At 37.3% G+C, this 27,998-nt stretch overlaps 5 protein-coding genes across 13 annotated transcripts; 2 read left to right on the forward strand and 3 right to left on the reverse strand.

The window, feature by feature from the left end:
- Positions 1 to 2,642: 2,642 nt before the first annotated feature.
- Positions 2,643 to 7,579, forward strand: LOC137747090 (diphosphomevalonate decarboxylase 2). Its single transcript, XM_068487102.2, has 10 exons — positions 2,643 to 3,129; positions 3,671 to 3,869; positions 4,022 to 4,085; positions 4,400 to 4,463; positions 4,581 to 4,661; positions 5,407 to 5,493; positions 5,827 to 5,984; positions 6,126 to 6,174; positions 6,837 to 6,961; positions 7,110 to 7,579. The coding sequence occupies exons 1-10, from the start codon at positions 2,914 to 2,916 to the stop codon at positions 7,321 to 7,323; spliced, it is 1,257 nt and encodes a 418-aa protein (XP_068343203.1). The 5' UTR covers positions 2,643 to 2,913; the 3' UTR covers positions 7,324 to 7,579.
- LOC137747092 (Sodium Bile acid symporter family) lies at positions 5,462 to 13,857 on the reverse strand. Of its 5 annotated transcripts, none has more exons than XM_088682566.1 (15): positions 13,572 to 13,827; positions 13,301 to 13,406; positions 13,079 to 13,186; positions 12,915 to 12,982; positions 12,138 to 12,216; positions 11,371 to 11,429; positions 11,184 to 11,252; positions 10,911 to 11,024; positions 10,606 to 10,627; positions 9,608 to 9,675; positions 9,226 to 9,311; positions 8,472 to 8,601; positions 8,087 to 8,188; positions 7,934 to 7,999; positions 5,462 to 5,599 (listed from the first exon to the last, which is right to left on the reverse strand). In XM_088682566.1, the coding sequence occupies exons 1-15, from the start codon at positions 13,737 to 13,739 to the stop codon at positions 5,522 to 5,524; spliced, it is 1,323 nt and encodes a 440-aa protein (XP_088538692.1). In that variant the 5' UTR covers positions 13,740 to 13,827; the 3' UTR covers positions 5,462 to 5,521. The 5 variants fall into 5 exon arrangements, 2 of the variants coding, with proteins under 2 accessions (XP_088538692.1, XP_068343204.2); XR_015954793.1 differs by lacking the exon at positions 5,462 to 5,599 and adding an exon at positions 8,717 to 8,769 and having other exon boundaries at positions 7,730 to 7,999; XR_015954792.1 differs by lacking the exon at positions 5,462 to 5,599 and having other exon boundaries at positions 7,730 to 7,999; positions 8,087 to 8,339.
- A 586-nt stretch (positions 13,858 to 14,443) lies between these two features.
- LOC137747089 (putative aspartyl aminopeptidase) lies at positions 14,444 to 21,840 on the forward strand. 3 transcript variants are annotated; one of them, XM_088682586.1, is made up of 11 exons: positions 14,445 to 14,685; positions 14,803 to 14,893; positions 15,396 to 15,531; positions 15,912 to 16,184; positions 16,564 to 16,708; positions 17,596 to 17,838; positions 18,597 to 18,729; positions 19,542 to 19,723; positions 20,277 to 20,389; positions 21,073 to 21,177; positions 21,326 to 21,840. In XM_088682586.1, exons 1-11 carry the CDS (start codon positions 14,521 to 14,523, stop codon positions 21,327 to 21,329), a joined length of 1,590 nt encoding a protein of 529 aa, XP_088538712.1. In that variant the 5' UTR covers positions 14,445 to 14,520; the 3' UTR covers positions 21,330 to 21,840. The 3 variants fall into 3 exon arrangements, with proteins under 3 accessions (XP_088538715.1, XP_088538712.1, XP_088538719.1); XM_088682589.1 differs by lacking the exon at positions 21,326 to 21,840 and having other exon boundaries at positions 14,444 to 14,685; positions 21,073 to 21,280; XM_088682593.1 differs by lacking the exon at positions 15,912 to 16,184.
- Positions 21,190 to 21,613, reverse strand: LOC148698386 (uncharacterized). Its single transcript, XM_088682616.1, has one exon. The coding sequence runs from the start codon at positions 21,611 to 21,613 to the stop codon at positions 21,395 to 21,397; it is 219 nt and encodes a 72-aa protein (XP_088538742.1). The 3' UTR covers positions 21,190 to 21,394.
- Positions 21,292 to 27,960, reverse strand: LOC137747088 (uncharacterized). Of its 3 annotated transcripts, XM_088682606.1 has the most exons (6): positions 27,350 to 27,924; positions 25,781 to 26,486; positions 24,594 to 24,963; positions 23,679 to 24,070; positions 23,241 to 23,380; positions 21,292 to 21,634 (listed from the first exon to the last, which is right to left on the reverse strand). In XM_088682606.1, exons 1-4 carry the CDS (start codon positions 27,594 to 27,596, stop codon positions 24,020 to 24,022), a joined length of 1,374 nt encoding a protein of 457 aa, XP_088538732.1. In that variant the 5' UTR covers positions 27,597 to 27,924; the 3' UTR covers positions 21,292 to 21,634; positions 23,241 to 23,380; positions 23,679 to 24,019. The 3 variants fall into 3 exon arrangements, with proteins under 3 accessions (XP_088538732.1, XP_068343199.2, XP_068343200.2); XM_068487098.2 differs by lacking the exon at positions 21,292 to 21,634 and having other exon boundaries at positions 22,996 to 23,380; positions 27,350 to 27,960; XM_068487099.2 differs by lacking the exon at positions 21,292 to 21,634 and having other exon boundaries at positions 22,996 to 23,373.
- Positions 27,961 to 27,998: the final 38 nt, after the last annotated feature.

Consider the following 27,998-nt stretch of genomic DNA (forward strand, 5'->3'; position numbering starts at 1 on the left):
TTCCAACTTGTCACATCCCGCCCCAGGCCCCCACCATATCCCTGGATCGACTCCACCATAGCACGATATTGTCCACTTTAGGCCCCTACCATGCCCTCATGGTTTTGTTTCTAGGAACTCACACGAGAACTTCTCAGTGGGTCACCCATCATGGGATTGCTCTTGCGCGCTACTCGCATCAACTTCGGATTAACTTCGGAGTTCCTACGGAACCCGAAGCCAGTGAGCTCCCAAAAGGGCTCGTGCTAGGTAGAGATGAGAATATACATATAAGGCTTACATGATCCACCCCCTTAAGGGCCTAACGTCCTCGTCAGCACACCATGGTCAGGGTTAGGCTCTGATACCAAATTATCACATCCCCGCCCCGACCCTCACCATATCCTGGGCTCAACTCCACCGTAGCACGATATTGTCCGTTTTGGGCTCCCACCACACCCTCGCGGTTTTGTTTCTAGGAACTCACACGAGAACTTCGTCAGCACACCATGGCCAGGGTTAGGCTCTGATACCAAATTATCACATCCCCGCCCCGACCCTCACCATATCCTGGGCTCAACTCCACCGTAGCACGATATTGTCCGTTTTGGGCTCCCACCACACCCTCGCGGTTTTGTTTCTAGGAACTCACACGAGAACTTCGCAGTGGGTCACCCATCATGGGATTGCTCTTGAGTGCTACTCGCTTAACTTCAGAGTTTCTACGGAACCTAAAGCCAATGAACTCCCAAAAGGCCTCATGCTAAGTAGAGATAGGAATATACATATAAGGCTTACAAGATCCACTCTCCTGGACGATGTGGGATGTTACACAACTTCTAAGGGGCAAAGCTAAACATAAGCCTATTTAAAATGGAGAAATAAGTTTTCTTAATTCAATTCTTTTTAGTACTTGTTGAACAAAAAAAAAAAAAAAAAACTTGGGAGCACCTGAAAAATATTATTAAAAGTTAATGGACAAATATGCATGTGGTGAAACCTGCAGCTTGCTTTAGTTGAATTTCCTGGGTAGGACCTTCAAATACGCATACAAATCACACATCGTTGGGAGCAATATATTCCTAAACCCTTCCAAGTCTTCTACTTTTGGAGTTGGTATATATATATATATATATATATTAATATACAAAGTTTGGTCAATTTTTTTATTTTTAGCAACCTACCAACCTTGATTTCTTCCATATTCACATTCACTTGGTAACAAACATTGTTTTCATAAAAAAGAAAAAGAGAAATAATGTCAAAGATTCTACTATTTGTACAAGCACAAGTGCCAAAAAATCCCATGTAATTTTAAAAGAAAAATAGAATTGCTAGCGGATGAGAATTGCTTGAGTGTCTCGAGTTGTTTTAGTCAAGCCTATTGCATTATCGTATTTTTTAGGGGTATTTCGTTTGCAAGTTGGTGGATTGACTTAGTGGATAGAACGTTCTTCTTGAACTTATTGTTCTCCGAGTTAATTCATTTTCCTATCTATTTAAGATCTTAGCGTAGCTTAGAATAGTAATATCGCTAGCAATAAAATGAGTAAATTATTTGAAGTCACAATATATTCAAATGTGAAAAACATTACAAAACGAGTTTAAGCCTTCATAAGGGTTGGAGCAACAACTCCAACTCAAAACAACTTAATCACTCTTTAATTGTAGATTAATACGACATTAATCTCTTCATTATTAGGTCTTAATAAACTCAAACTCAACTTGTTGGGTTGTGACAAGTAAGCCGTTTAATAAACAAGTTGAATTTAGATTTTGTGTTTCAACACGTTAAATAAATTAGCTCAGTTTGCGGTTGCGTTTTATGTAATTGTGGAGTAAGCTTGCCTCAGCACGGCACGAAACCGGCACATTGCCAACCCTAGATAGACGTTAGCAAAACATTCCCCCTGTTTACCTGGTTTGGTTTGGCTTTTTATTTAGAATTTTGATTTTTTTTTAATTTTATTTTATAGAAAATGCTAATTATATTTTTAAATCATATTTTGTAGAGAACATGATGTGTCGGTTATTTGTTGGGTACTTTCTTTAAGGACTTACAAATAAGGACTTAAACCATCTCTAAAGCAGATGTCAAATCTTAAATAGAATGTCATATAATCTAATTTAAAGCTAGGAATAAGCTCCAACATATATGTCAATTCTATGTGGATTGACATATGAATTTTCATATGTTAAATTTGATATATGAGAAAAATGTGATATCGCGAAAAAATAAAATTGTTTTAGTGTATGGATCTCATTAATGCATCAATTATAGACATTAAAAATTTATTTTAATTAATTTCTTTTTAAAAATAGGTCATACGAATATTATTTATAACAAAAAAAACATATGAATTGGAGGAACATAAAAATCTGACAATGCCACATTATCAAATTAACATTTAACATTTATCTTTTGATAGCTCCATTGGAATTGCTCTTAGCCATTTTTTTGTTTTCACAAATGGTCCACCAAATTAAATTGGCAGTAGCGGGACTAAAATTTAGGCTGTGATTTAGTAAAGAGAACTATCCTTACTAACTCAACCAACTCTAATTGATATTTATATTTATTTATTTTTTTCTGTAAAAACTTTATAATCATTTCGTTGGACTGAAATTGAGTTAAAATTTGGTGAACATTTTTATTTTATTTTATTTTTCTTTTTGGCGAAGAAAATTAAGAATCGAAGTCCAAGTCCAAGAATGGCGTCCCAACAGGGTGGGTGCCCACCAGCGAGAGGCCCCTCTCTCCTACAATTTCAACTATGAACTACAAATCCCACCATTTGGCTTCTTCCTCCGCCCTCCACTATATAAAACTCCAACACCAACTTCCAATTTGCTCTCAGATTCACACTCCTCGTTAATTAGATCTCTTCTCTCGCTCTTCTTTTTCCCGGAAAATCTTGGTTTTTGCAGCATTCAATGGCCGACGAGTCGCAGAAATGGGTGCTGATGGTGACGGCTCAGACGCCCACCAACATCGCCGTGATCAAGTACTGGGGGAAGAGGGACGAGAAGCTCATCTTGCCAGTCAATGACAGCATCAGCGTGACGCTTGATCCTGCGCACCTTTGCACCACCACCACTGTCTCCGTCAGTCCCACCTTTGACCAAGATCGGATGTGGCTCAATGGCGAGGTATACCTTTTAGTCGCCTCTTCTCTTTCTCTTACAAGTTTCTTTCTTTCTGTTTGGTTCCCGGGAAAATGCCCGCAAACAAACAGGAGTACTTTCTTTGTTTGGGATCAGAGGCTCAGAGAAGCTCTTAGCTTTGATATAAACAACTCGGTGGGCCTCCATTGGGAGCCATAATTTTGTAAATTTTGTGGGTTTTAAAATTTTGTTGCCAGTAAAATGTGTAAATTTGGAAGAGATTGAGGAACAGTTTGGGGGACTCGAACTCGGTGCCCCGGGTGTCAGGGAGAATGTTCTTGGCCAAATGAGTGTTGAGTGAAAGTAGGTGATGAAATGAAGAGACTGAAGTTTGAAACTTTGAATAATGTATGTATCTTTAGATCTGTCCTCATAAAACAAGAGCAGGTTTCATTTTTTTGGCTTGGTTGAGTTGGCTTTTTTATGTGTTGGAAACTTGGAATACAGTGGTAACTAGATTTTACAACCTGCACTGTTATTTTTTTCGCTGATTCAAGGCTCTTTATGTTTTTTCGGGTTAGTGTAGGAGATTTCCATTTCCGGAGGCAGATTCCAAAGCTGTTTAAGAGAAATTCGCAGTCGAGCTACCGATATTGATGATAAGGAAAAGGGAATCAATATTACTAAGAAGGACTGGGAAAAGTTGCATGTACATATTTCTTCATATAACAATTTTCCTACTGCTGCTGGATTGGCTTCCTCAGCAGCTGGTTTTGCTTGTCTAGGTAATTAGAATTTAACTTCTCTTTTTATCTTTTCTTAATATTTTGGAATACTTTTTTTCCCTTTCGGGTTGTATATTACTCTTTTTTTTTTATCAACACATAATAATTAACAATGAGTATATGGTAGCTAAATGTCTGTTTATACTTTGCAGTTTTTGCTCTCGGAAAGCTAATGAACGTGAAAGAAGATCACAGCCAGCTTTCTGCTATTGCAAGGTAGTTGAGAGTTAATAAGATATCTCATTTCCTGGGTGCCTGTATCTTGTTTCGGCTATAATGATTAAATTGGGAGCGCCTTGCACTTCAGTTTCATCTGTCATTGTTGTGGTTGTTGATGAAATTTTACGTTACATAAATATCAGCCACTATATAGGCCTCACTGAAGATGAATTTACGCTGTTGCTTTATTTTTAGTTCATCTTAGAGGTTGTGTGTTATAAAAATCTTTGTTCTTTATTCACATGATAGAGATGCTAGTATGCTGGTTGTAGTTCGTGGGGATAATTCCTTGAATTTGTTTGCTCATACAGGCAAGGTTCTGGTAGTGCTTGCCGCAGCTTGTATGGGGGATTTGTCAAGTGGATCATGGGAAAAGTAAGCTTAGTTTATATTTTTAATTTTTTTTTTATTGTTATCATTATGCCCTCTGTTGAGAAGCAAGTTTTCCTATCGAGCTTTTAAATCTGATTCTTGGTATCATGATCTATTCAGGAAGAGAAGGGAACCGACAGTCTTGCAGTCCAACTTGCAGATGAGAAGCACTGGGACGAGCTTGTTATTGTTATCGCTGTGGTATGTATTGTCTTTTCATTTCTCATTCTAGTAAATGATTGTGTTGGCAAATTTTGGCCTGTGGACAGTACTTTTTATCTTGGCATTTTTTGTTCGGTTCTTCAAAGGTTTTCTCTGGGGTCTTTTGAATTTTCTTCTTTCCATCTCTGCCATACATTTGTATATTGATGCTTATACAGTACTTTATATCTGTTTGTGTCTGCATGTCTTTCTGGTTTGGTAGTATAAATTCTGTCATCTTAATGTGTGTATCCTTGGGCGATATATTTTTGGCGATGATACCTTTTAGTTTTGCAAACACTGCCTATGAACTTATCTAGTTTGCTTAGTCATATTTTCTATTGTATGCTTGTTGATGCCACCATTCTCTTCACCTGTAGTATTTGCATGAATATTCGAGGAAAGTGGGAACTACATTTTTGAAATCAAATATATGATATATGTGAAGGTACCCTTTCATGCAAAGAGTTGGGAAGATATTAAGTCAAAGTCCAGCATAAATTAAATCGAAAAAGAGTGAAAATTTTCATCTAATAGAGTTAATAATTTGACAGACAGATAAGTTGTCGCTGTTATAAAGAAGACGTTTTTATAAATGGAGTTAAGTCAGATAACTTACATTGTCACTTAAGTCCAAAAAAAATTATATCGCGGATGCTTATAATGGCTCCACTTCTTCTGCAATGTTGAGATGCTACAACTGTAAAGATCCTGTTATTTACCTTCTTGATTTTGTTTATTCCAGGTAAGTTCACGACAGAAGGAAACAAGTAGCACTACAGGAATGCGTGATACTGTTGAAACAAGTTTGCTCTTACAACATAGAGCAAAGGTACGTTCTCCACTTTCCCTTTCACTGTTCAGCTTAAATAATAGGATTTGTCTTCAGTAGTAGATGGTTGAGTGACTGGGCTCGATGGTTTTGCGTTTGATGCATTCTAAAAAGAAACCACAAATTCAGTATTATATCGAATTATGCTCAATAGGTTAACTACTCAAGAGATTATATAGATTTTGGATTTAATTTCTGTCATTTTTAAATTCCTTGGAACCTTTAAACTGCCTCAGCCAGGAAAAAAATCGCTTCTTATTTTTTGTTATTGTTTTGGAGTCATTTAAACTCTGATCTAATTTGTTTTCCCTCTCTCTTTTGACACTGTTACAGGAAGTAGTACCAAAACGCATATTAAAAATGGAAGAAGCCATAAAAAATCGTGATTTTGCTTCTTTTGCACAACTGACCTGTACTGACAGTAACCAGTTTCATGCTGTCTGCCTGGACACATGTCCACCCATATTTTACATGAATGATACATCCCACAGGCAAGCCCCATCACATTTGTGTCACTTGACAAGCTTAGCAAGTAGAGTAATTCTTTTTTTTTTTTTTGATTTTTTTTTTAGGTTCATTGAGGTGACGCTATACACTTGAAAATTAATATTGACGATGTACCTATGTTTCAGGATAATAAGCCTTGTTGAAAAGTGGAACAAAGCAGAAGGAACACCTCAGGTTTGAATTTTCGGGAAGAAACTAAATGATGTTGAATGAGTATAAAATACTGATTGTTTGTCTTTCTAGCATGATAATGATCCTAAAATTACCAGTGCTCCGACTATCTTGAATTTTTCAGTATTAGACCAAAAGTGATTATATTTTCAGTAGAAGTCGTTATGGCTTTATCATAAAGAGATTCACCTAGATGGAGCTGCACTGCACATGTTTTCTTAATATAATGCCTCAACTGACACAAATTGCACAGATACATGAAACAAATACAAGCTGTACCGACGTCAATTTTTTATGTGGAAAGGAAACACTTTTTGACTTCAGCTTTACAATTAATTTTGATCAGACTTCGTTCTTGTGATAAAACCTAGCTCAAAGCACGGTTGTAAGTCTCCGTGAGATGTACCTTTCCTGAATGACAAGACTATATAATGTCGTTAGAAGTACTAAATTTAGGTTGCGACTCCTAAGTGCTTCAGAGACCCTAATCTGGACCTGCTTCTTCCCCTCTGGCACTGATCTTACTTTTTCTAAGTTTATGGCATATTAGTATATGATTAGTTGGAAAATGATTTTAGGCTTCAACTCTATAAAGCTTATTTATATGTGTTGCATGCTGTTTATATCATTCTTCGAGTAGTTGACAATATTGTAACAATCGACAGGTGGCTTATACATTTGATGCGGGGCCAAATGCGGTTCTAATCGCACGTAACAGAAAAACAGCTGCCCTTTTGATTCAGAAGTTGCTATTCTGCTTTCCACCAAATTCTGATGCAGATTTGAGCAGGTAATTGGAGTTTGGATGCTATCACGCTTTCAAATGATCCTCAAGTTTAAGATATTCTTGTTTCCGCAAGATTCCTCATCAATGATTTTTCTGGTGCCAGCCCCGTTCTTTCTTCTTTTAATAATTATTTTCTTATTTGATTTCCCAGTTTCGTTCTTGGCGATAAGTCAATTCTAAAAGATGCCGGGGTTGAGAGCCCGGAGGATATTGAAACTTTACCCGCACCTCCAGAAATCAAGGACCCGTCCCAGAAATTCCGAGGAGATGTCAGTTACTTTATTTGCACAAGACCCGGGAGAGGTCCAGTTGTGCTGTCAGACGAAAGTCATCTTCTCAACCCTGAAACTGGATTGCCGAAGTAAGCTCGGAAGGTTTCTCTCTTTTGTTTCACAACACCATTCCTCCGCAGGCCTATCCAAATGGCTGTATGGATAATGCTTTTAGGCTGAACCGAAGAATTGGCTTAAAATGATTATCCGAGTTGCTCGCAGTTTGCCAGTTTCTGTTGCTTGTTTCCTGCATTTGTAACTTATTTTTTGCTGTTTTAATCCGATTATGGTCTTTGTACCCATTGTCTTTGACACAATAATGAATAAATTGTCTATTGTTCATTCGAAAGTGCGGCATCGCTGCATCTCCACTTAGATGGAAAATTGATAGAAAAAAATCTCACGGACAGAGGGATTCTCAATCAAGTACGGTTAGATCATGTCACGTCAGAAACATGGCCAGAAACTACGATGAATTAGTTGGGGGTTTCTCTTTGTGTTTGCGATCGAGAACCTTGTAGTTTGAATTAAGACACAATTTCGAACATATAGAGTTGTTAGAAGTGCTCACATTCACAAGATGCAGATCTCAGAACTAAATCTGTTGTCTCTATGGGTACATAGACATTAGACAAGAATAATCTACTTGTAACCGTAACATAGATAAAGCATACTAAGCAGTAAAATCCGAGACTCATGATACCTTTGTACTGTTGGTTGAGAGGTCCTTCCGCAGCCAGAAGTTTACAAGAAACGAGTCCATAATAATCTGCACCAAGAAAATTATCTGTCAGCTGAATGAAAGAAAAAAATAACAAAACAAGATGCACACGAATGGAAGGGATGTAAGGACAACCTGATTTAAGTGCGCTGCAACACAAGGAAGAACAAGTAAACCGGATTCTCCCAGTGCACCACCAAGTTGCTCAACAACAGCCACCATTACGGGCAGAGTTTTCTGCCAGAAGTATGCCAGCCTCGTCAATAGCATTAAAGAAAAGCTGTACACAAATCTTCCTAGTTCGTTGCTTCTTACAAAGACAAAAGTTGATAACTATCCTAAATTAAATGTCAATTTGGCCTACAAGAGATCCCATATCAAGTCACATCTTCACCAAGGATGGGGAGTTCAACAGTTGGAGGACAAACATATTTCATAGTGGTCAGAGAAAGTAAAAAAGTTTAGAAGGAAAAAGAAATGCACAAGGGCTTGAGAGGATAGATGTACACACGTCTCTCACCTGGCTTGCAACAAGGAGAACTGCAGTGGCATTTTCTTTCTTGGAAAACACTGATCGACTGCCACCAGAGAGAGCTGAAATGCCCTTTACCGCAAGAGCATTAAAGACAAACAAGCCGATGTGCAGAAGTCTGCAAGTACATGCATTTTTTCAACATATGTCAATGCATTCAGCCCATCAAGTTATTAAGACGCCTATCTAGAGAATGCGAAATTCAAATTCATCACATATTTTGCTTTTCTCACCCATAATAGTCTGGCTCTTTAGAACATCTTCAGACAAAGAATGTCCAACAAATCTACTCAGTTCAAACACACAGTGGGATTTAAAGATATTGCATACAAAGGAAATCAGAAGATCAGAGAGTAACATTTTTTGGATTCATTATTGTTTAGAAGAGACAAACCTTTTATTTATGCTAACAAAAATAACACATCATTGGACAATGAGTACGCTTTAAGAACATACAAAATTACACATCGTTCGACAAGGAGTACATTCTAAGAACATATAAAAATTACACATCATTATTTTTTCTTTTTATCAATTCTACAATCTGTCTATGATATCAATTCCACAATTTGGATGCATGGTAAATATAAAGTCCAAGAATTGGATGCATGGTAATTGTTAATTCCAAAAGAAACTTAATAAAAACAAACTAAAGGAGCACAAATTGGCACTTCTACTATTATATTAAAGCATTAATCTAGTGATAACAGAAAAATACGACGACATAGGGTGAATTTCATACATTCCCATTCCAATAGCCACAAGAAAAACTGGAGGCTTAACCATCAACAGCAGTGACCTGGACCTGCTAACTTGTATCCATGGCACCTGAATAACCAACATGCTGTTACACGTTTACAACAATTGTACTTTAAAAATGAAGGGAGACAAATACGTCCTACAAGAACCAATGACGATCAGACACATTTCCCAAAATTTTTGAAGTAAAGCTTCAGCAATGATCCGTACGCTAAAGGGTTTGAACTAAAAGAAGCTAAGATGTCTTACAAGTACCATTGAAGACCAGACGCATTCCCAAAATTTTGAATTAAAGCTTCAGCATGGATCTGTACTATAATTATTTGAGAAAATAAAAACTATATAAACCAGGGCATTGTCCTTACTAGACTGAGGAAGATTGCACTGAGCTTAGAAAAAAGCTTCCGGTTTTGATCGACAAAGTCTGCAACACCTGCAATACACATTTAATGAGGACTAACAAAAGATACAATGCTTACACTTAGAAATGACAAAAAGAGTGAGCACGTGTGAATCTCAGAAATCATCCTGCTTGTTTAAATAAGAGGTTAACCATCCCAAACTGCTTGTTATATCCAAATGCAGGCTAGATTTGTGGCTATTTCAATCAGAAGGATCCCTATATCAACTGAGTGTGTCTGGTATGTCATAGACTCTGAGGCTAAGGTTTGAAAGTGAGAGATAGCCCTTAGAAATTTCCGATGCATGTAGACGGATATCTCTAAATTCAATGCTGAAAATTCCAGTCTTCTTCGCCGGTGGGAGCAGGCCTTTGGCTTGACAATGTAAAATGTTAAGAATCTTACTGATTCTTAGCCTCTTTTTAAGAGTAGAATGTTTGGAAGACTTTTTATACAATCAAGTGAAGATTTTGAAAATTTTAAGAACTACGTAGTTAGTCACTAAGTAGGACAGGTAAGTTTTGAGTAGTTTTAATTCGTAAACGACTTTCGTAGACTCTTAAGTTCCAGAAATTTAAGTTATTAAAATTATTGCCCATCTAAAAACTCAGAGACTAAGTGTGGAATCTCCATTCTAGTATAGTATGTTAAGCATATAATTAATACTAGGGTGCTGGGTCACAGTTTGGATACTTTTTTTTATATGAATACAGTGTACTCAGTGTATATATTCGTGTATATGTGTTTGATTATGTATGTCTGTACATAAATAAGCAAGTTAATTAGAATGAGACTGATCCATTCATCCATATTGTGCCTCAATTTTAGTACTCATTAACCAGCTACTTCTGTGATAAATGCCATTTACCTCCCAAGCTTCATATTTTTACTTACTAAAAAAGATTCCATACAGTACAAAAAAAAAAACCTGAAACAGAGAGAAGCCAATATAGAATACTCACCTCTGAAGGATTCTCGACAAATCTGTTTAAGGAAAGGAACAAGAAGTAAGTATGAAAGCAATAAAACACCAGAGGATAGAATAGAAGTGTTGACATCAAAATCAAAAAGACCATATTCATGATTAACAACTATTGGAAATGTATTAAAATTACTTTCACACACTGCCATAAGAAAAATGAATATAACACAAATGTATGCTTATTGAAGGTATGTTTACCAATTAAAAGGTCGGTTCGGTTTTGTTCGAAACACTGAATGACAGGCATTTTCTTGACAGTATCAGAAGAAGAAAAAAATTGATTACCTTCCCCAAGATTAGAGGGATCAACAATGTGAGAACGAGACTTTTAAACAGCTGCTTAGTCGGAACAGATACACCAACTCCATCAGCTACGAACTTTGATATAGAAAATGGGACCTAGAAGAATACGATATTAGCATATGCTTAACGAGATCACGTAGAGCACTAAATTATTGCTGCAAGACATACAGAGAAAAATTCTGTTCACAATCTGGTACCAAATATATATGTAAATGAAACGATAAAAGTGAGAGTACAGGGGACTCTCAAACTCACAATTAAAATTCCTAACAGGTTAGAAATCACAGTCATTGCAAGAGCAAGGGCAGAATTGGCTCCGGCAAGCTGCATTCAAATAACACAAACCTTTAGCTAAGCCCCAAACCGTAGTACATGATGCAAAAAGCTTAGCAAAACAATGGAAAATGTTCAAATAAGATCAAAGACAAAGGAATTAGCATACCTGAGTAAGCGCCACTCCACTGGATAATGTGGTTGGCATACAGCAAAATAGTGCAAGCCCTGAAACAGTAGAGAAACTACTATATGGTTTATAAATTAAGCTTCAGAGATAAAAAAGGAATGATTCACCATTATGTAAATCCCAAGCTAACTCACACAACAAAACAAGCATTTTCAAATCAAGCAACCAGAAACAGGGTCACATAATATTTTGAGTTTAAGCTTTAGTAGGAATAAGTAACCCTAAACCCTAAAATCAATCACCTAAAGGATTCGTAATATGGAGCCTGAGTAAAACTCATAATGCAATTCTATCTTGTTTGCTAGGAAATTTTGAGGGACAGTTCTGTAGCTTGAACCAAAGCCAGCACTTGAAATTTTGGTGGGTTTCGCTAGGTTTTCCCTACAGAATCTCAAATATCTGTTCAAATATTGGGCTTACTTAGATGAATTGGTTTATATAATTTAACACTACTGATTGGGCTACCTTAGTTGATTGGAGTGCCAATTTTTAGGAACTTTTCATTGGCTTTTTTAGTTTTTATTTATTTATTATTATGGAGGTATACAGTGTCATGTCTTTTTTTTTTTTTTTTTTTTTTTTTAAAGAAAGCAAATTCCATTATGAACTTTATACATAAAAGGCACAAAACTTATTAGCAATTTGATTCAGCATTTCTTAAGCATTTTAAGCAACAATACTTAGATAACATCTGCCCTCTTAACGGATACTATAACTGATCTGAGACACAAATTCAAATGGCATACCTCTAACAAACTCTTGAGGTTGGAGCTGCAGTTGCAATATTACCCTTGAAAAATATGGAGTAAATAATAGAATGGAGACCTGAACCATGGAAACTATTACCAATAAGATCACAGATTGGCTAATTGAAGTGATATTCATAATTCTCAGTTTACAAATGATCAAGGATTAATAATATGATAAATATTGGTTAGGTCGGCATCAATGCATCAATAAAAGGTAAATGCAAGTGGTATCCAAAAATCACAGTTTAAGAATGATCACATATCAGCTAGCAAAAGAAAAAGAAAAACTAAATCCCACAACTTAAAGAAACAAAAGAAAATCAATGAGCTCTCTTTTATGAGATCTCGCCCCAACAACTTTTCACCAGTCTACATTGATATGCGTACATATAAGACTACGTAACTTGTTGTAAGAGTATGAATCAACTGATATCAGTGAAAATCAGAAGTATGCTATCCACATGAGGTATGCGTACTACGTACTTACATAATGAAATAGCATGGTATGATTTTAGACCACAACATGCAAGAATGTTTTAATAACGCTGTCATGCGTTCCTCTATTGCTTCCCAAGATCTAGAGGAACAAAACCATGTTTGCACTACATATTCTATTGAATCATACTTGATCAAGAAAGAAGTTTCCAAAGTAACATATAAACTACATAAAATACAGACTTCTATAGACACAATACCATGAAATGGATGCTGTATAAGAAATGTACTAAATCAATCTTTCATAATCTGAATCTAATCAATTTAGGGTTAACATACTAGCCCAAATATTCCGACAGGCCATGCTTCTGCAGCTGCAACAATTTCTCCAGTGTGCAAGGTCAACCCTACGCAATCACATCAAACAAATTAGTCCATAATTAGCGGCATAAACTAAACAAGCATCAAACATACAGTAACAAGAGAAAGGCAGAATTGTAAACCTGAGATGATAAAAATCCCAAATGTGCTGAATTTTGACAAAGAATACGTATCAGCGAGACAACCTAAACTAGGATTTGCAATCCCTAAAGCTACTCCACCAACAAGAGCTGCACACAGTATTACACCACAAACATATATCAGTAGATAATACATCACAACTCATGAAATGTGTCTGCTAAAAAGACACAAAATCTTCAACCGAACATAGAGTTAGGAAACACCTAAGGGAAGAAAATTATTCGCCACAAAATTCGACAAGGGTTTAGCCCAATTCAAGCTCTTCACCGAACCCGAATGCCGGTGAGCTTTGTTTCCATTACCATCTTTCTGAAACAGCATTCATAATTCTTTAAATTGACTGAGAGTTAGGCAACATTTCAGTTCAGGCACCAAATTATCAAGTTCAGTTACACAACGAAACATCAAGACGAAGCAAAAATTAGAGTTCTTAGTTTTGGGTTACCGAACAGAGCTCAATGAAGTTAAGAGAACCTGATCGGGGTGTTGGCAGGCTTTGACGGGGTTCGAAATGCTGCGGCTAAGTCGATGATTGAAGCGGAACGCGGCATGTTTGGACGGAAAATGTGGGAGCCGGTGAGCAAACGGCAGCGTTTGGACGGGCGGGGGTGTGAGAATTAGGGCTTGGATGGTTCCCGCCATGGGAATAACTGCACAAGTCAAAACGGGTATCTTTTTGTATCAGAATGAAAACACACAGAGAGGAAGTTAGAGCCCCGAGGATTCTGTCACCTCAGCTTTTTTTTAATTTTTTTTTTTTCGGTTACTATTAAGTTAATATTTTATATTAATTTTTTTGTAAGAACAAAAAGACAAAAAACAAAGTGCGATAGAAGAAAAAAAAGAGAATGAGAATAAGAGAGATGAGAAAATCTTACTCTTCCGTTCCGAAAGCATTAGGGATTGTTTTGGTTTTGATGCGCTCCCTTCCTTTTTTTGTTTTGCCAAAATCGATAATTAAATTGAAATTATCTAGTTTTGATTAGGTTCTTTTTTTTGTTTTTTTTTTTTTTTTTCTTCGGTTTAGTGCAGCTTTTTTATTGGTAAGATTTGAATAAAATATTTAAATAAAAAACTGATATTTGGTATTTTGGAAAGAAAATGAAAGAATTGCCACATCTAAGAAATTAAGCTCCTATGATTGATGACGAGCTCCTTCTCAACGTACGACGTTAGTTCCTTGATCACCAACTTAAGCAAAGTTAGTCTCTCGACGCATGCGATGTGAATGATACCCGACAATAGCTTAAGCGAAAGCTCGATAAACAAAGGATCAATGATCAAATACACCGCATGACATCAGAATATTTAAAATTTTAAATAATTTAATCGTAAGTGTTTAAATAGGAAAAATGAATAAAGAGATTAGGAAGGCACGCCCACTCTGGCGCTGAGAGTCCACAATCCAGAAGAAAATTGAGAAATGGCAGCGATAACTCGACTGCAGCAAATGCAATTCCTCCACTCTCCTCTCACCCTCAAGCCTTCCGTACTCTTACCCAACCCCAACCCACTCCGCCGCTCATGCCCCCGCACTTTCTCCACCGCTCCTATCCTCTGCTCCTCCAACTCCCCTCATCTCCCTCAGGTCTCCTCTCTCTCTCTCTCTCTCTCTCTCTCTCTCTCTCTCTCTCTATTCACAATTGATACCTAAGGATATGCAACTGTATGTATTTGATTTTGTCTTGTGTGTGGTGTGGGTCAGAGCTCGGTTTCTGCAGCGGGAGCGAATGCCTCAATCGTTGGGGATCTGCTCGACTACCTCAACGAGTCTTGGACTCACTTTCATGCTACCGGTACTAACTACTCGATCATTTTATGTTATTTTGTGTATTTCATGACAAATTTATTCGTGAGAATCTGTTTGGTTACTGGGAAAATTAGGGGAAGGAAGGGAATGGAAAAGAACAATATAAACTCCGTGGCATTTTCATGTGCATCTGCTAGGATATGGATAATAAGAAAAACTGGTCTTTAGATATGTTTTCGAGATTCCAAGTTTAGTTGATAATATTTACTTTTGAATTTTACAATCGCAATGTGCTCAAAAGCAAATCAAGTTCATCAATTTTGAGGCTTAAATTGATTATTGAAAGTTGAAAGTGCCACTCCATTAGATCAAATTAGTTTTTTAGCTCAATCCTAACCCGTATCCCCACCCACCATCGCCACTTGGGCTAACCTTAAGGGTTTATATATGACTTAACTGTTAAGTATTAGCATTAATCGAATTATGAGGCCGATGATTGCTTATATTTAGAAGAAAGAGGAACTGATAGGATTTGGTCTTCTTTGCAGCTGAAGCGAAAAGACAGCTAATTGCTACTGGTTTTCAATTGCTGAGTGAGAATGATGAGTGGGACCTGAAGCCTGGTGGACGCTACTTCTTTACACGGAATATGTCTTGTTTGGTTGCATTTGCTGTTGGAGAGAAGTGAGTGAAACAGCACTACAAGTTGAAAAATAGGATAGTGGATTAAGAATCATCAGCAACTATAAATTGCTCCTAACCTCGTTGAGTATGTGACTAGTTACAGTTGGGTGACGCAGGTTTACAAATTGTGTAACCGTTGTTGTTGACTTCTGGATATTTGTGTGCCCATCATTTTCTTTTGACATTGATTGTCCATCACTTCTCTCATTGAATTGTTTTGATAATAATAATATAATCTCTGTCCAATGCCTGTAATTTCGTTTATTGCTTCGTATACAGCTCAAGTCACTCCTTTCTTTTCATTTTCCGTTGCTAGGTTTAGTTTTGTAGTTCTACATGATTGGCACTTGATTAATCAAAAGTTATTCTTAGCTTTTCAGGTATAGTGTTGGTAATGGTTTCCATGTGATTGCTGCACACACAGACAGTCCGTGTCTAAAATTAAAGCCAAGATCTGCATCATCCAAGTCTGGTTATCAAATGATCAATGTGCAGACATATGGAGGTGGTCTCTGGCATACTTGGTTTGATAGAGACCTAAGTGTGGCAGGCAGGGTGATATTGAGAGGCAGCACAGGCTCCTTTTTGCATAAGCTTGTCAAAGTGAAGCGACCTCTGTTACGAATACCAACACTGGCCATTCACCTTGACAGGTTAGAAAATGCTTCTGTAGTTCTTTTCAATTTGGTTTTTTTATTTTTTGGATTGTGCTTATGGAGACCTCTTTTTATGTCGTTCACGTGGGCCCCAAAAATCTTAGGACGGGCCTTGAGTTATGGGTTCAACTTTAAAGAATACTATATTTATATACATTTGAACCAAAAAAATTTATTGGTTCTAAGTTTTTGAGTTGTGACAAGCTTTTGCTATTTGTCAATTGGACGACAGTTCAATAACTTAGCTTTAAGTAGTTATAGTGGAAGCGACATCGTGATTTATAACTATAGAAGTAGTGTGTGACTAGTCTTAAGGCTTTCTAGCAGAGCTATTTGTCATGCAGATCGTCTTACTGTTTTCCTTTTGCTTGTTTAGTACAGTAAACAAGGATGGATTTAAACCGAATGTAGAGACCCAACTTATTCCTTTACTGGCATCCAAACTAGAAGAAGCATCTCTGGAGACAAAAGAGAAAGGTACCACAACATCTTCGAAAGCTGATCATCATCCATTGCTCATGCAGTTATTTGTTTGGTTTTTAACGATTAGTTGGTAAAGCCTCAAAGGTATCTTTGAAAAGTATAGGCTGGGATATTCTATCCGTTAGTGTTTGCAGCTTGGGTAATATGTAAGCTTGCAATTTCCATGTATCTTCTGTACTGTGACTATAATTGGAAAATGAGAAAAGCTTATTTATGTTAATCTAAAAGACTAAAAGCATATTGTTTCGCAATTTTCAAGTGTTTATTCAATATAATAATTAAAAGATATCATTTGAAATGGAAAAAGCAAGCAGTACTGCAATGCTTATCGGAGTTGTACATCATCAGTGCTTCTGCAGTTATCTCCATCTTTTTTTGGACACGATTGGTAGAATACAAAGGTATCTTTGCAACAGGACATTGCAGGAAATTACTATATTCATAACAATGTCACTGGTTTTGGACATGGGAATGCATCTTTTATGTATCGTTTTAATGCAACTGTTAGAGGTAAAAAGACTTTCCGGTCATTTTAGGATAAGACATTTAGTCTACATCACTGTCTAATCTCTGGAGAGTAGATGTGCTAAAACCATGAGACTAAATAGTAGTGGTATTTATCTATAAAGAATTAGATGATGTAAAATTAAGATGTTTGATGTGGTATTTTGGGAATTCCGATATCAAATGACCAGAATGATCCAGTTTTCATTTTTTACTTATATCACAGATTCACAGATATATATATATATATATATATCGATGTATTGTATGAATTATTGGTCGCATCTTGTGCACAAGTGAACTCTTATGTTTCTATGTAACATTGTAACTTTTGAATTTATCCATTTCTGTGGTCATTGTTGAGGTAATGGTGCACTTGTTTTGGGTGCAAGACACATTTTTATAACACAGCTGTGATTTTCAGGTTTTATCAGATGAGGTCCATTGTAAAATCGACGACATAGTGAGTTTGGAGTTGAATATTTGTGATACCCAACCAAGCTGCCTTGGAGGTGGAAACAATGAATTTATTTTTTCAGGAAGATTAGATAATCTTGCCTCAAGTTATTGTTCATTAAGGGCTCTCATTGATTCGTGTGAGTCACCTGGTGATTTAGCAAGTGAACATGCTGTACGAATGGTTGCCTTATTTGACAATGAAGAGGTATTTCCTTCGTCAGAAGTTCTCACAGCATGAATTTTCCTTTATCCTGATCCTGGTAAATTTATGTTCTGTATTCATATGCCTCTAAGGATAGTTTCTGTGCCTCACATCTTCTCCTTCTTATGCGAAACTAGTTTGTCATTATCTGCCATTGTGACAATGTAAAATTTCTTGAATGACTACGAAGTATAAACATATATTGTTATAAATGCAGAGTGTACCCTGCAAAGGTATCCCTCAAATAAGCTTATTTGAGGGATCCCTCAATTGAATCTCCCTCTATATAGTATGTATAATTTGTCCATGTAGAGTATGTTTCTTGTGATGCCCCTCAATGTCATTGGTCACATTAACTTCACAGTGTGGTTGACGTTTTCAACAACTTGCGATGGTCTACAACGCTCATGACCTCCACAAAATTAAAATGCTTGTGTGGCATGACCACACATACCACACTCTATGGAAAGAGAGTGTTTACTTTCTTCTGTAAAGTTTCACAATTGAATATTCTATCTTCACTTTATCTTGTTACTTATTTAGAATGTGGTGTTGTGGACTGGCCAGCTTGTAAGCAGCATGTTATAGTAATAACACCAGGTATCACTGCTTGTCAGATGTCTGTTAGTATCATTCTGATAGTTCGTATTTCTACAAGGATTACTCATGTTGTATTTATAGATGATGATAATCTTACTTGTGCATTTTCTCTTGCCGTTACGGCCAGTTCACAGATTGTATCTTCATCTCTTCTTGTTTAGGTTGGTTCAGGTTCAATTCAGGGGGCTGGTGCACCAACCATGTTTCAGGCTATGAGACGTATAATTAGTTGCTTAGCTGACAAGTATGTTGGCGAAGGTGTTTTTGAGCGCGCAATTCGCCAATCATTTCTTGGTATGATTGAGTCACACCTTTATGAGATTTTTTCCCACTGGAATTTCATAACTCTCTCTCTCTCTCTCTCTCTCTCAAAATTTATCTTGAACTTTTCTTTTCATTTAGCTTTACAGTTTGGTTTGCGGATTCAAAACACAGAATGGGTTTGAGATTCTTTTCCTATATCTTGTAAGCACATTCTCAGGAATCTGTAAATTGTTATGTAACCTTTTTGTGTGTTTGTGTGTGTGGGAGAGACAAACTAAACATTGGAATGGAATTAAGGGGTACTTCGTGGTTACCGTTTCCCACTGTTACCAAACACGTGAATGGTAGCCTTTTTATTCTCTTTGCCCAAAATGGACGGCTAGGGAGTTGCATTCCTAAGCAACCCACTCTGAAGAAAACGCACTGTAAAGGGAATTGCAAAAGGTAGGTAGGATTGTGGTTTTGATGTTCTGGGTGTGTGTTTGACAAAGGTTGTAACATGCACTAATTTTAATGGCATTTGTAAAAGATTTTTTCACCTCACCACATTATTGTTGATCTAATTGATCTGATTGAAAGTTGAGTTACCGCTTTGATGAAAGCCTAAAGTTTAAGGGCCACTGCTTATACAAACCTATAAAAACATGAGCAGGTAAAGACATTAGTGTTGCCTGGCAGCAGTGCAGTTAGATGTAACACACTACAAATGTTTTTTGAGTCACACTGTTACAAAGCTAATCTTCTTCTTTTGTGACCAGTATCTAGCTTCTTTTGTTCAATTTTTTTGTTCTTAATGTGTCAACAGGATTTCTAAGTGTATATTTGGGATTCTTTCTTAATAGTGTCTGCAGACATGGCTCATGGAGTACACCCAAATTTCATCGACAAGCATGAAGAACACCATCGGCCACAAATTCAAAAAGGTCTAGTTATCAAGCATAATGCAAACCAGCGCTATGCTACTAGTGGAGTCACATCTTTCATTTTCAAAGAAATTGGCAAAATCCATAACCTTCCAACCCAGGTATTTACTGCTGGACTGCATTAAATAAGTTGAGTAGAGTAGTTGCCCTTTTCTTTGGAAACTGACCTTATGTTTTGTGCTATTCATGTACTATACTAACATCCTCATGGAGAGAAAATTATTAATTTTCCTTTATTGAATAACCAACAGAAGATTACTTTCTGGAAGTATATTTACATATTGCTGACCTATTACAGTAAAAAACTGAAATCCACGCCACAAACAAACTCCGAAGATAACTAGTAATTCCATGTTGAAAAAATAAGGATTTCCTTTTCTAAATGTAAAGCTGCCTCCTTACACTCATCCCTCTTTAATTTAGTCTCCTTTCTAAGATAGCATAATAGATCAGGTACATCACTCTAAAGACAAATCCTTTTTTGGAATTCAATTTATAGCATATTGTCATGAGATAAAAATGATTTCATTGACACATTATTGTAAATAAAGAATGTGGTTTTATCTCATTGGTTATCTTTGACATTCTTTACCTCATAAACTCAGATAACAATAATTTAGCTCATAGCGTTTTACTTAATTTTTTTCCCTTTAGGACTTTGTGGTGAGAAACGATATGGGATGTGGATCTACCATAGGTCCCATACTAGCTTCGGGGGCTGGCATTCGTACTGTTGATTGTGGCATTCCTCAGCTTTCTATGCACAGGTATCAAAAGAGAGTAATGTGATCTCAAAATTTTAATGCCGACTGATATATTTAATTATGAAGTTTAGCTGACCCTGTATTTTCATTATTGATCTCACCCCGAGCTTCATTTATTTCATATTTTCATGTCGTGGCATATCTTTTGACAACTCGAGTATTATTAATCACAACAATTTAGCTGAAAGATGTTTGTTAAAACCTTTACAAATAGTAGATTATAGGATTGAGAATATCCCACTGGTATATTGGATTATATTTGTTAATGGGTAGATAACTGAATACCACTGGGTGGGGAGTGACTACTTTTTTCTTTAGAAAAACAGACTTTTGGAGAAGTTCCTTAAAACCTTTACAGAGAGTATTTAACTGGGGAATTTAAATAGCCTACGGTTAGTTGGATTATGTTTCTTAATTAGTAAGATACTACCATTGGTGCAAGTACTAGTAGTCTTGCATCACATTTTATTTCAACAGTGAGCCTCTCTCTCACCGTGTAACGAAAGAAATGCAGCTACTAAACTAGTAAAGTGATATAATATTGTTCATTTGCTATCTTAACAATAAAAGATAGGCTAATATTGTACATCTGCGTATTAGCGCTCCTTTATACGTTGAGATATAATTTGACAGGACTTATCACCAAGTATCACTGTTGTTTTCTTTATTTTCATCTTTAACTGCAGTGTGAGAGAGATTTGTGGGAAGGAAGACATAGATATTGCGTACAATTACTTCAAGGCGTTCTACCAAACTTTCTCAAGCATAGACAAGGAGCTGGATGTAGATTCGTAAGTCGCATGTTGTAACTCTGTTGATTTTATTATTCTATTCTCTATTCAAGAATATTTTTTTCATCACATAATTTTCAATCCAAAATGAAAATTTGTTCAAGATGGGCTGAGTAACGAGACTTTTTTTTTTTTTGTTTGGGGAAAGGTAACAAGAACTGCAACAGTTCGCGCAGGATGGGGGGGTTATTTCTGCTAGGCAAATATGTGTGCCCGGCTAACCCTTATTGAAACTGGTGGAATCTGAGGAAGCAGAAGTAACATCAACGTCATAATTCGGGCTTGGTTTTGAGTTGCCTCTAGAGAGTTTTTGCTTGAGCTCCGATAACAAAGCCTGATTCTCTTGGTTGAGCACTTGAGCTTTCTTCCTTAGCATTTGATTTTGTTGGATTATGTGACAGTTTTGCACATATATGTGCGAGTTGAGCTTCTCCATACCGATTTGCGCCTATTGTCCCTGAAATAATGAAACAGATTAGTAATGTCGAGTATATATGGTATACAAATGATGCTATACTTTTCGGTTTGTCATCACAAATAGAGAATAAAGATGATCTCGGCTGGGAGCAGAAGAAATAAAGTTGTCGGAAACAGAGTGATGCAAAACGAACCTTGTTTTCTTTAATGCAGAGTATCAAAAGAGGGAAGAGATGTAGATTCTAATTTGTATTCGAGTATAAATACTGTAGTTTTGTGTACAGGGACAAAACAAGCACCCCAAACCCATGCGAATAACTTGCCAAGAAGCAACACCCATCTGCAAAGCTCCCCTTTGTCTGCCTTTTCCGTGTATATGAACTTGATTTTAACGTACTTTAACTGATCTTCCCTCCGGTGTCTGCGTGCGTGAGAGAGAGAGAGAGAGAGAGAGAGAGAGAAGGAGAAAGAAAGGCTTGTATAAAGTTAGTGAAATGCACGTAGAAGAGGTGAGCAATGCACGTGAGGGTGACTTGTGTAGTAGTTTTAGCAACTTCAAGAGTTGCTTGAGGGACAAGGAAGGAGGAAAGAAAACGTGAGAGATTCCGCCAGCAGCAAAAGGAGAGTTAGGAACTTAGAACACCATGCTTTTGCATGTGAGGCGGAGAGGAATGAACTGGGCATATTGAACAGCAAACCAAAAGCCAAAACCGAAACCGAGTTCAAACCAAACCAGACCGGTTGTTTCTTGTTTTGTTTCGGTTCTAAAACCGAATAGGTATTCTCCTAATGCCCGAGAATGAATTCATCCACTCAAGAAAGTGCTTCACTTTACAGGCAAATTTTTATGTTGCCTCATAAATTTGGGTAAAAGTAATTCAAACCGTTCTTCGAAATTAGCTACCGTTTCATCGACCATGAACAATTTTCGGAAATAAAACTCCACTACACGCGATCTGGTGTAACCAAATCCACAAATGTGGTTCCTACAACTGCTTATTTGAACTAGAAATTGTTGCACACGAAGCTGGGAGAAGAGAGCGGTGCAAGCATGCACAAGGTTTGCTGCAACCGTAAGCGGTGGGCGATAGATTTGTAAATACTTCTCGGACGAGTGCGCAGACAACACATAAACTGGGAAGAATGAAACCTAATTCTTACTACCCCCGTAAGAAATTCAGCAACTTTCTCTGGACTGATGTTTCCACTGAAATAATTGTAAAGGCATACAAAACAAAAACAAACATGTACACATCGTCAAAATAAGCCTCTAGTGTACCCAACACTGCCTCGACTCGTAACTAATGCAAACATTTAGGTAGCCACAACCAACATACTTGTAAATTCATATGATACACAGAACGGCACTGCAATGGAACTCAGAAAACGACTAGGACAGTGTTTCTAACAAATGGTAGCCTTCACAATACCATGCCTAGATAGCAAACAATTTCACAACAGCAGTCCCTCAAGGGTATTAGAAATGCTACAACATATTTATGAATTTAATAAAAACTGTATTAAAAGAAATAACTACAGAGCAAAGTGTCATATGATACATGATGCAGAATTCCTTTTTTTATTTTCCTGCAGATTGTTCAAGTAAAGCATTAAAGTTAAACTATGAGATCTTTTGTCAGAACAACCTGGATGCAGATCAAACTTCCCAAAAGCATAGTTTCAGAGTATCCTCCAATTCAGACTCCCTCTGGCTCTTATTCGTGCTTTAAGACAACAAAGAGACGTATCAATGCTGCTTACTCTTTAAGTAACCAAAGCCTGCATACTAAAACCCAACACGATTTGGTTAAGCTTTAATCTAATCTATATATATACATATATATATATACGTATATATATATATATATATATATATATATATATGCAAATGAGGTGAGGTGATCCAAGGAGAACTAGTTGAAAACTGGAAAATTAATTGCTAACTGTGCACCTCAACATCTTATATCTAAATTGCGGGCTGTGATGCAAGTGCATAAGTTGGATTGTCCAAAAAACATCACTCTGGGCATGTGTGTGTACACGTGCACAAATGTGTGAATCTTAATAGTAGCTGGAGAGCATACCTTCATCCAAGCAGAGACATACTTTCTCAGCTCTGTTTGAATTCTTCTAAATTGTCTTCGTCATCATAGGGTCGCAAAGCTCTAAAGAGAGCTTATTTAGATATATTTCCAAACCCATGGAGCTTCTTCATCATCCATCACTGATGGAAGAAGCTTCCGTTGGAACCAAGGAATGGGGGGAACAGATGATGTCTGTATCCATAGAAATGATCCCATCCACTCAACCACACCTTGGTTCCCTATGCCTGCACTCCTGCCATCTGAAACATGTGCGGCTTTCGCAGCCCATTACAATTCATGCTCAACATCAAGCAGGCAGGGTGCAGGCACAGCCCCTGCCCTCACCGGGGCCGGGCTAACCCAAAACTTGCATCAGGTTGCTGTTGATGAGACTGTAAAAAAATAAATAAATACATAAATATATAAACATAAGCACCATATTCCAAGCAGTCAAAACAAGTGAAACCTATTACTTGAGAAACCTTGAGTGAATTTAAGCAAAAACACCACAATTTTTTTTTTCATTTCATCAACTAAAAATGCACAACTGCACTAAAATTACAATTTATGCATACTTATGATATGCATTAGATGATATAACGATGAGTTTTTTACACACTTGCGCAATTACAATGAAGTAGATAGGTAGATCAGGTGGAGAGTTACAAATACAGGATGCGAAACAGCCAACCAAAATATTTTGTAATAAAAATTAAAAATAAAAGGAATCTGTCCAGCACCCTCAAATCAGAAATGTGCTAATGCAGTAGCAAATTGGAAGTACCTCAAACCATGTTTGGAAAGTGGGGAAATAAAAAGCTGGACTTTTTTTTTCTTTTAAAAGTACCTCTTCAACAACAAATTGATAAGACTAATTAATTGACTATAGAGAAGATAGCTGTTGAATTGACGTACCTGTGAAAAAGGTTGGTGAACATGTTCATGAGGATGGACAAAGGGCATTCCAGGGCGCTGACCATGATACTGGGATGAATGTAGATAAATGCCAGATGTAGATCGTGCACCAACATGATTTGGATTGAATGGTGTGATTATGGTCTCCGGATGGGCATACCCAATTCCTGCAGGAGGCGATGGTGGAACCCAAGGCCCAGGTAGATGCTGTGGAAGAGGACGAGGCTGATGCTCAGTAGAAATCTGAGGCCTGTGAGCAGAACCAAGTTGAGGAAATTCGGTGTTGTAGTTCAATGCAGGTGTATACATAGGCTGGATGGTGTATGGGCCACCACTGAATCCAAACCGAGGATCAAATCTTTGCATGTACCTGCAAAATATTTAATCATAAACTTTGGTTACCTATAAAATAGAAAAGACCAATAAACTTGGAGCTAAGCTCAAGAACAATTTTCTGGTAAGGGTTACATGGAAACTAGGGGGACTACAAAATATTACACCTTTAAGTTCTAACTTTGTTGGATTCTATCAACTTGTAGCATTCATTAAGGATAGAATTGGATTAAAAAATGAACATTGGAGGTAAAGTATCAGAAGCTAGATGCTTAAGAGTTTGAGCAATGTAATGACCAGTTCATCCAAAAAGATCACGGTCACCATAAAGGACAGGCTTCAATACTGACAACAATAGCAATGCTGATAAGGAACCATATTATGAATGGATAGAAAGATCATATTTTCTTTTGTTTTGTTTTTTCTAAAAAGAAAAGAAATGGATGGGTAGCTTAAGCAAACAGAGCAAATAGAAAAAGACCATAAAAACAATTACGAGACAAGATTTCGCCTCCAAACACAAAAAGATCATGGTCCCCTAATGGATGAAAGGACAGACTTCAAAAACAGTAACAACTTTGGAGGAACAATTGCATACCAAATGAATAAAATCATGTCAGTAGAAAACAGACGTGGTAGCTTGCCCACATAGTAAAACTGGATGCCATGAAAACAATTATGAGATAGGATTTCATCTCCAAACACTTTTCTTAGAGTAAACAAACATTATCCCATTACCAAATGGAGAAAAGAATTAAAAAAAAAAAAAAAAGAAGCTTTCCTGTCATGATATTTTCTTTAAAAAAAAAATAGGAAGAAGAATAAATGGTCACTACAGAAACTGTAAACCATACCTGTCATAGCTCCTGTCATAATCAGGGTCCTTACAGTCAATCTCACGATCCCTAAATATAGCTACCCTATTATTTGGTTTGTACCTCCCAACCGGCTCCTTCTCTGGCCTACTTCTAGCTGTTCTACTGCTACTTGTTGAAGACTCAATTAAACCCCTACCAGAGTGCAAATCAGAAACACTTGATTTATCTTCCACCTTTGGCATTACCAAGGGTACATGTTGTGGGGTATCCTGCTGTTTTGGTTCACTTTCTGATTTCCCACTTGGACTGCCACTCATACTAATACTAGAGTTAAATATTCGTGCACGAGCCCTGTTATACTCCTCTTTCCGTTCTTCCACACTTTTAGCACTGTTTGCCTTTAACGAGTTTGAGTTTGCACTGTTTCCACCCTGTGACCGTTTTTGTGGCCTCTGTTTTATCGCAACCTTAGTAACACCGCCGTCTTCTGATGGTAAATTAACAGGGATGTCTGCAAGGCGAATCAGAGGGAGTCGACACTCAGGAGTTTTACGGACAATAATTCTGGAACCAGAGCCATCAGGTAAATTATTATCTAATAAAACCATTGACTGAAGCGAATAATGTTGAGCCACACGATGTGCAGCCAAGCGTAAATAAGAAGTGGGCAACTGCTGAAACTCTAGTTGCTGCTGAATAGGATCACGGATAAACTTCTCCACATCTTGCTCCATTCGTAAAACTGCACAAGAAGATATCTATGAATAGGGTTTACTGTAGTTAATCCAAACAAGACAGCACATCCTGATGGATAATAATTATGATAAAATGGCCATGAGGACGATAAAATATTGCAAGAAAACTAAGGTTTACTTCCAGTTCATTCACCACACTTATTGAGAATTTTGTATAGGAAATTGAGAAAATTTCCCTTTTTCAGTTTTACCAGAACTGACTCACTTTTTCTATTACAACAAAAAACCATCCTTCTACTCCTTCAACCCTGACGACCTACCAAATTCTCCCATAATTGCACACAAATTCATGTCAAACATTCCAATTTGATTAGGTTCGGGATCAGCAAGGTTTGATAAGGTAGAACTAGTAATCACTCTTTCACCTTCAAGATCTACTAAACCGTTTTAGAAACTAACACTAGCTAAATGAATGAAATTTGAGGCTGTTTTGATGTGAATGTGCACTAAAAGATAAAATAAAAAGGAGCACCATTTCATGAGTTAGAAGGCATATCATAGCAAGTAATCTTCATCTCTATAGCTTTCCGAGAAAGTATACAAGCTCAAAACTATATCAGCTCAAATTATGAATGGAAGTGTTAGGCCAGCACCTCATTACGTTTTCATATACATTCATTCCTGTTATTCAGACATGATTTATTCACCCCACAAAGGTCATACATTTTAAAAGGGAACCTTTAAGGCATGTAGAACTGGCAACAAGTCGCATACAACCCACATAAGATCATGGAACAAAAACTATAACGAATGATCCCAAATACAATCCACATTCAAATTCAATTTCGTCTCGAGTCTTCTTGAGAAGCAAAAACATGAACTTGAGTCAGGGGATGTACGAATGGCTTACTTGATAGGCGCTCTCGAGGGTTTTGCAAGGCCTCGCGAAGGAACTGGTCGACCTGATTGACGGCATCCTCAGAAAACTTATCAGAAGCATCGGAAGAAGAGGAAACCAGAGGCGGGAGGTCGTTGAGAGTTTGCGGGGGCTTGGAATCCTTGTTGGAGGAAAGCATCAGGCGGTTCATGGCCTCGTCCAAACCGGCGACCTCCCATGACTCCGGGGCTCCGAGATCCTCCGCCACTGAGCCCTCCATGGCTATCGATCGCTCCCTATTTCGCTCTCTCTCTCTCTCTCTCTCTCTCTCGCTGGGTAAGTCCAGTACGCGCAATCGAAAGGAGAAAGGGGGAAGAAAATCGAGGCTAGGGTTTGAGGAAGGGAGGTAAACAATTCATCAAAGGACGTGTGTGTCCTCTGAGGCTGACACTGAAACCCCAATGAGATTTTGGGGTTTGGATTTCATGTCAGATTGGGGGTTAATCTAGGGTTTCGGAACGAGAAAGGGAAAGAGAGAGAGAGAAAGAGAGAGAGAGAACGAATAGAATTGCAGAGCAAGGGAGAGATAGGGTTTGACGATGGATTCTGTGTGTTTCTGCGAGTGGGTGAATTTTCTTTCTCGCGTGACACGTGTCTCTTTTGGTTCCTTTTGGCTTTTTTG

The sequence above is a fragment of the Pyrus communis genome, chromosome 2 (genome assembly GCF_041283825.1).
Source record: "Pyrus communis isolate YQ-2024b chromosome 2, ASM4128382v1, whole genome shotgun sequence".
In the NCBI taxonomy this organism is placed as follows: Eukaryota; Viridiplantae; Streptophyta; class Magnoliopsida; order Rosales; family Rosaceae; genus Pyrus; species Pyrus communis.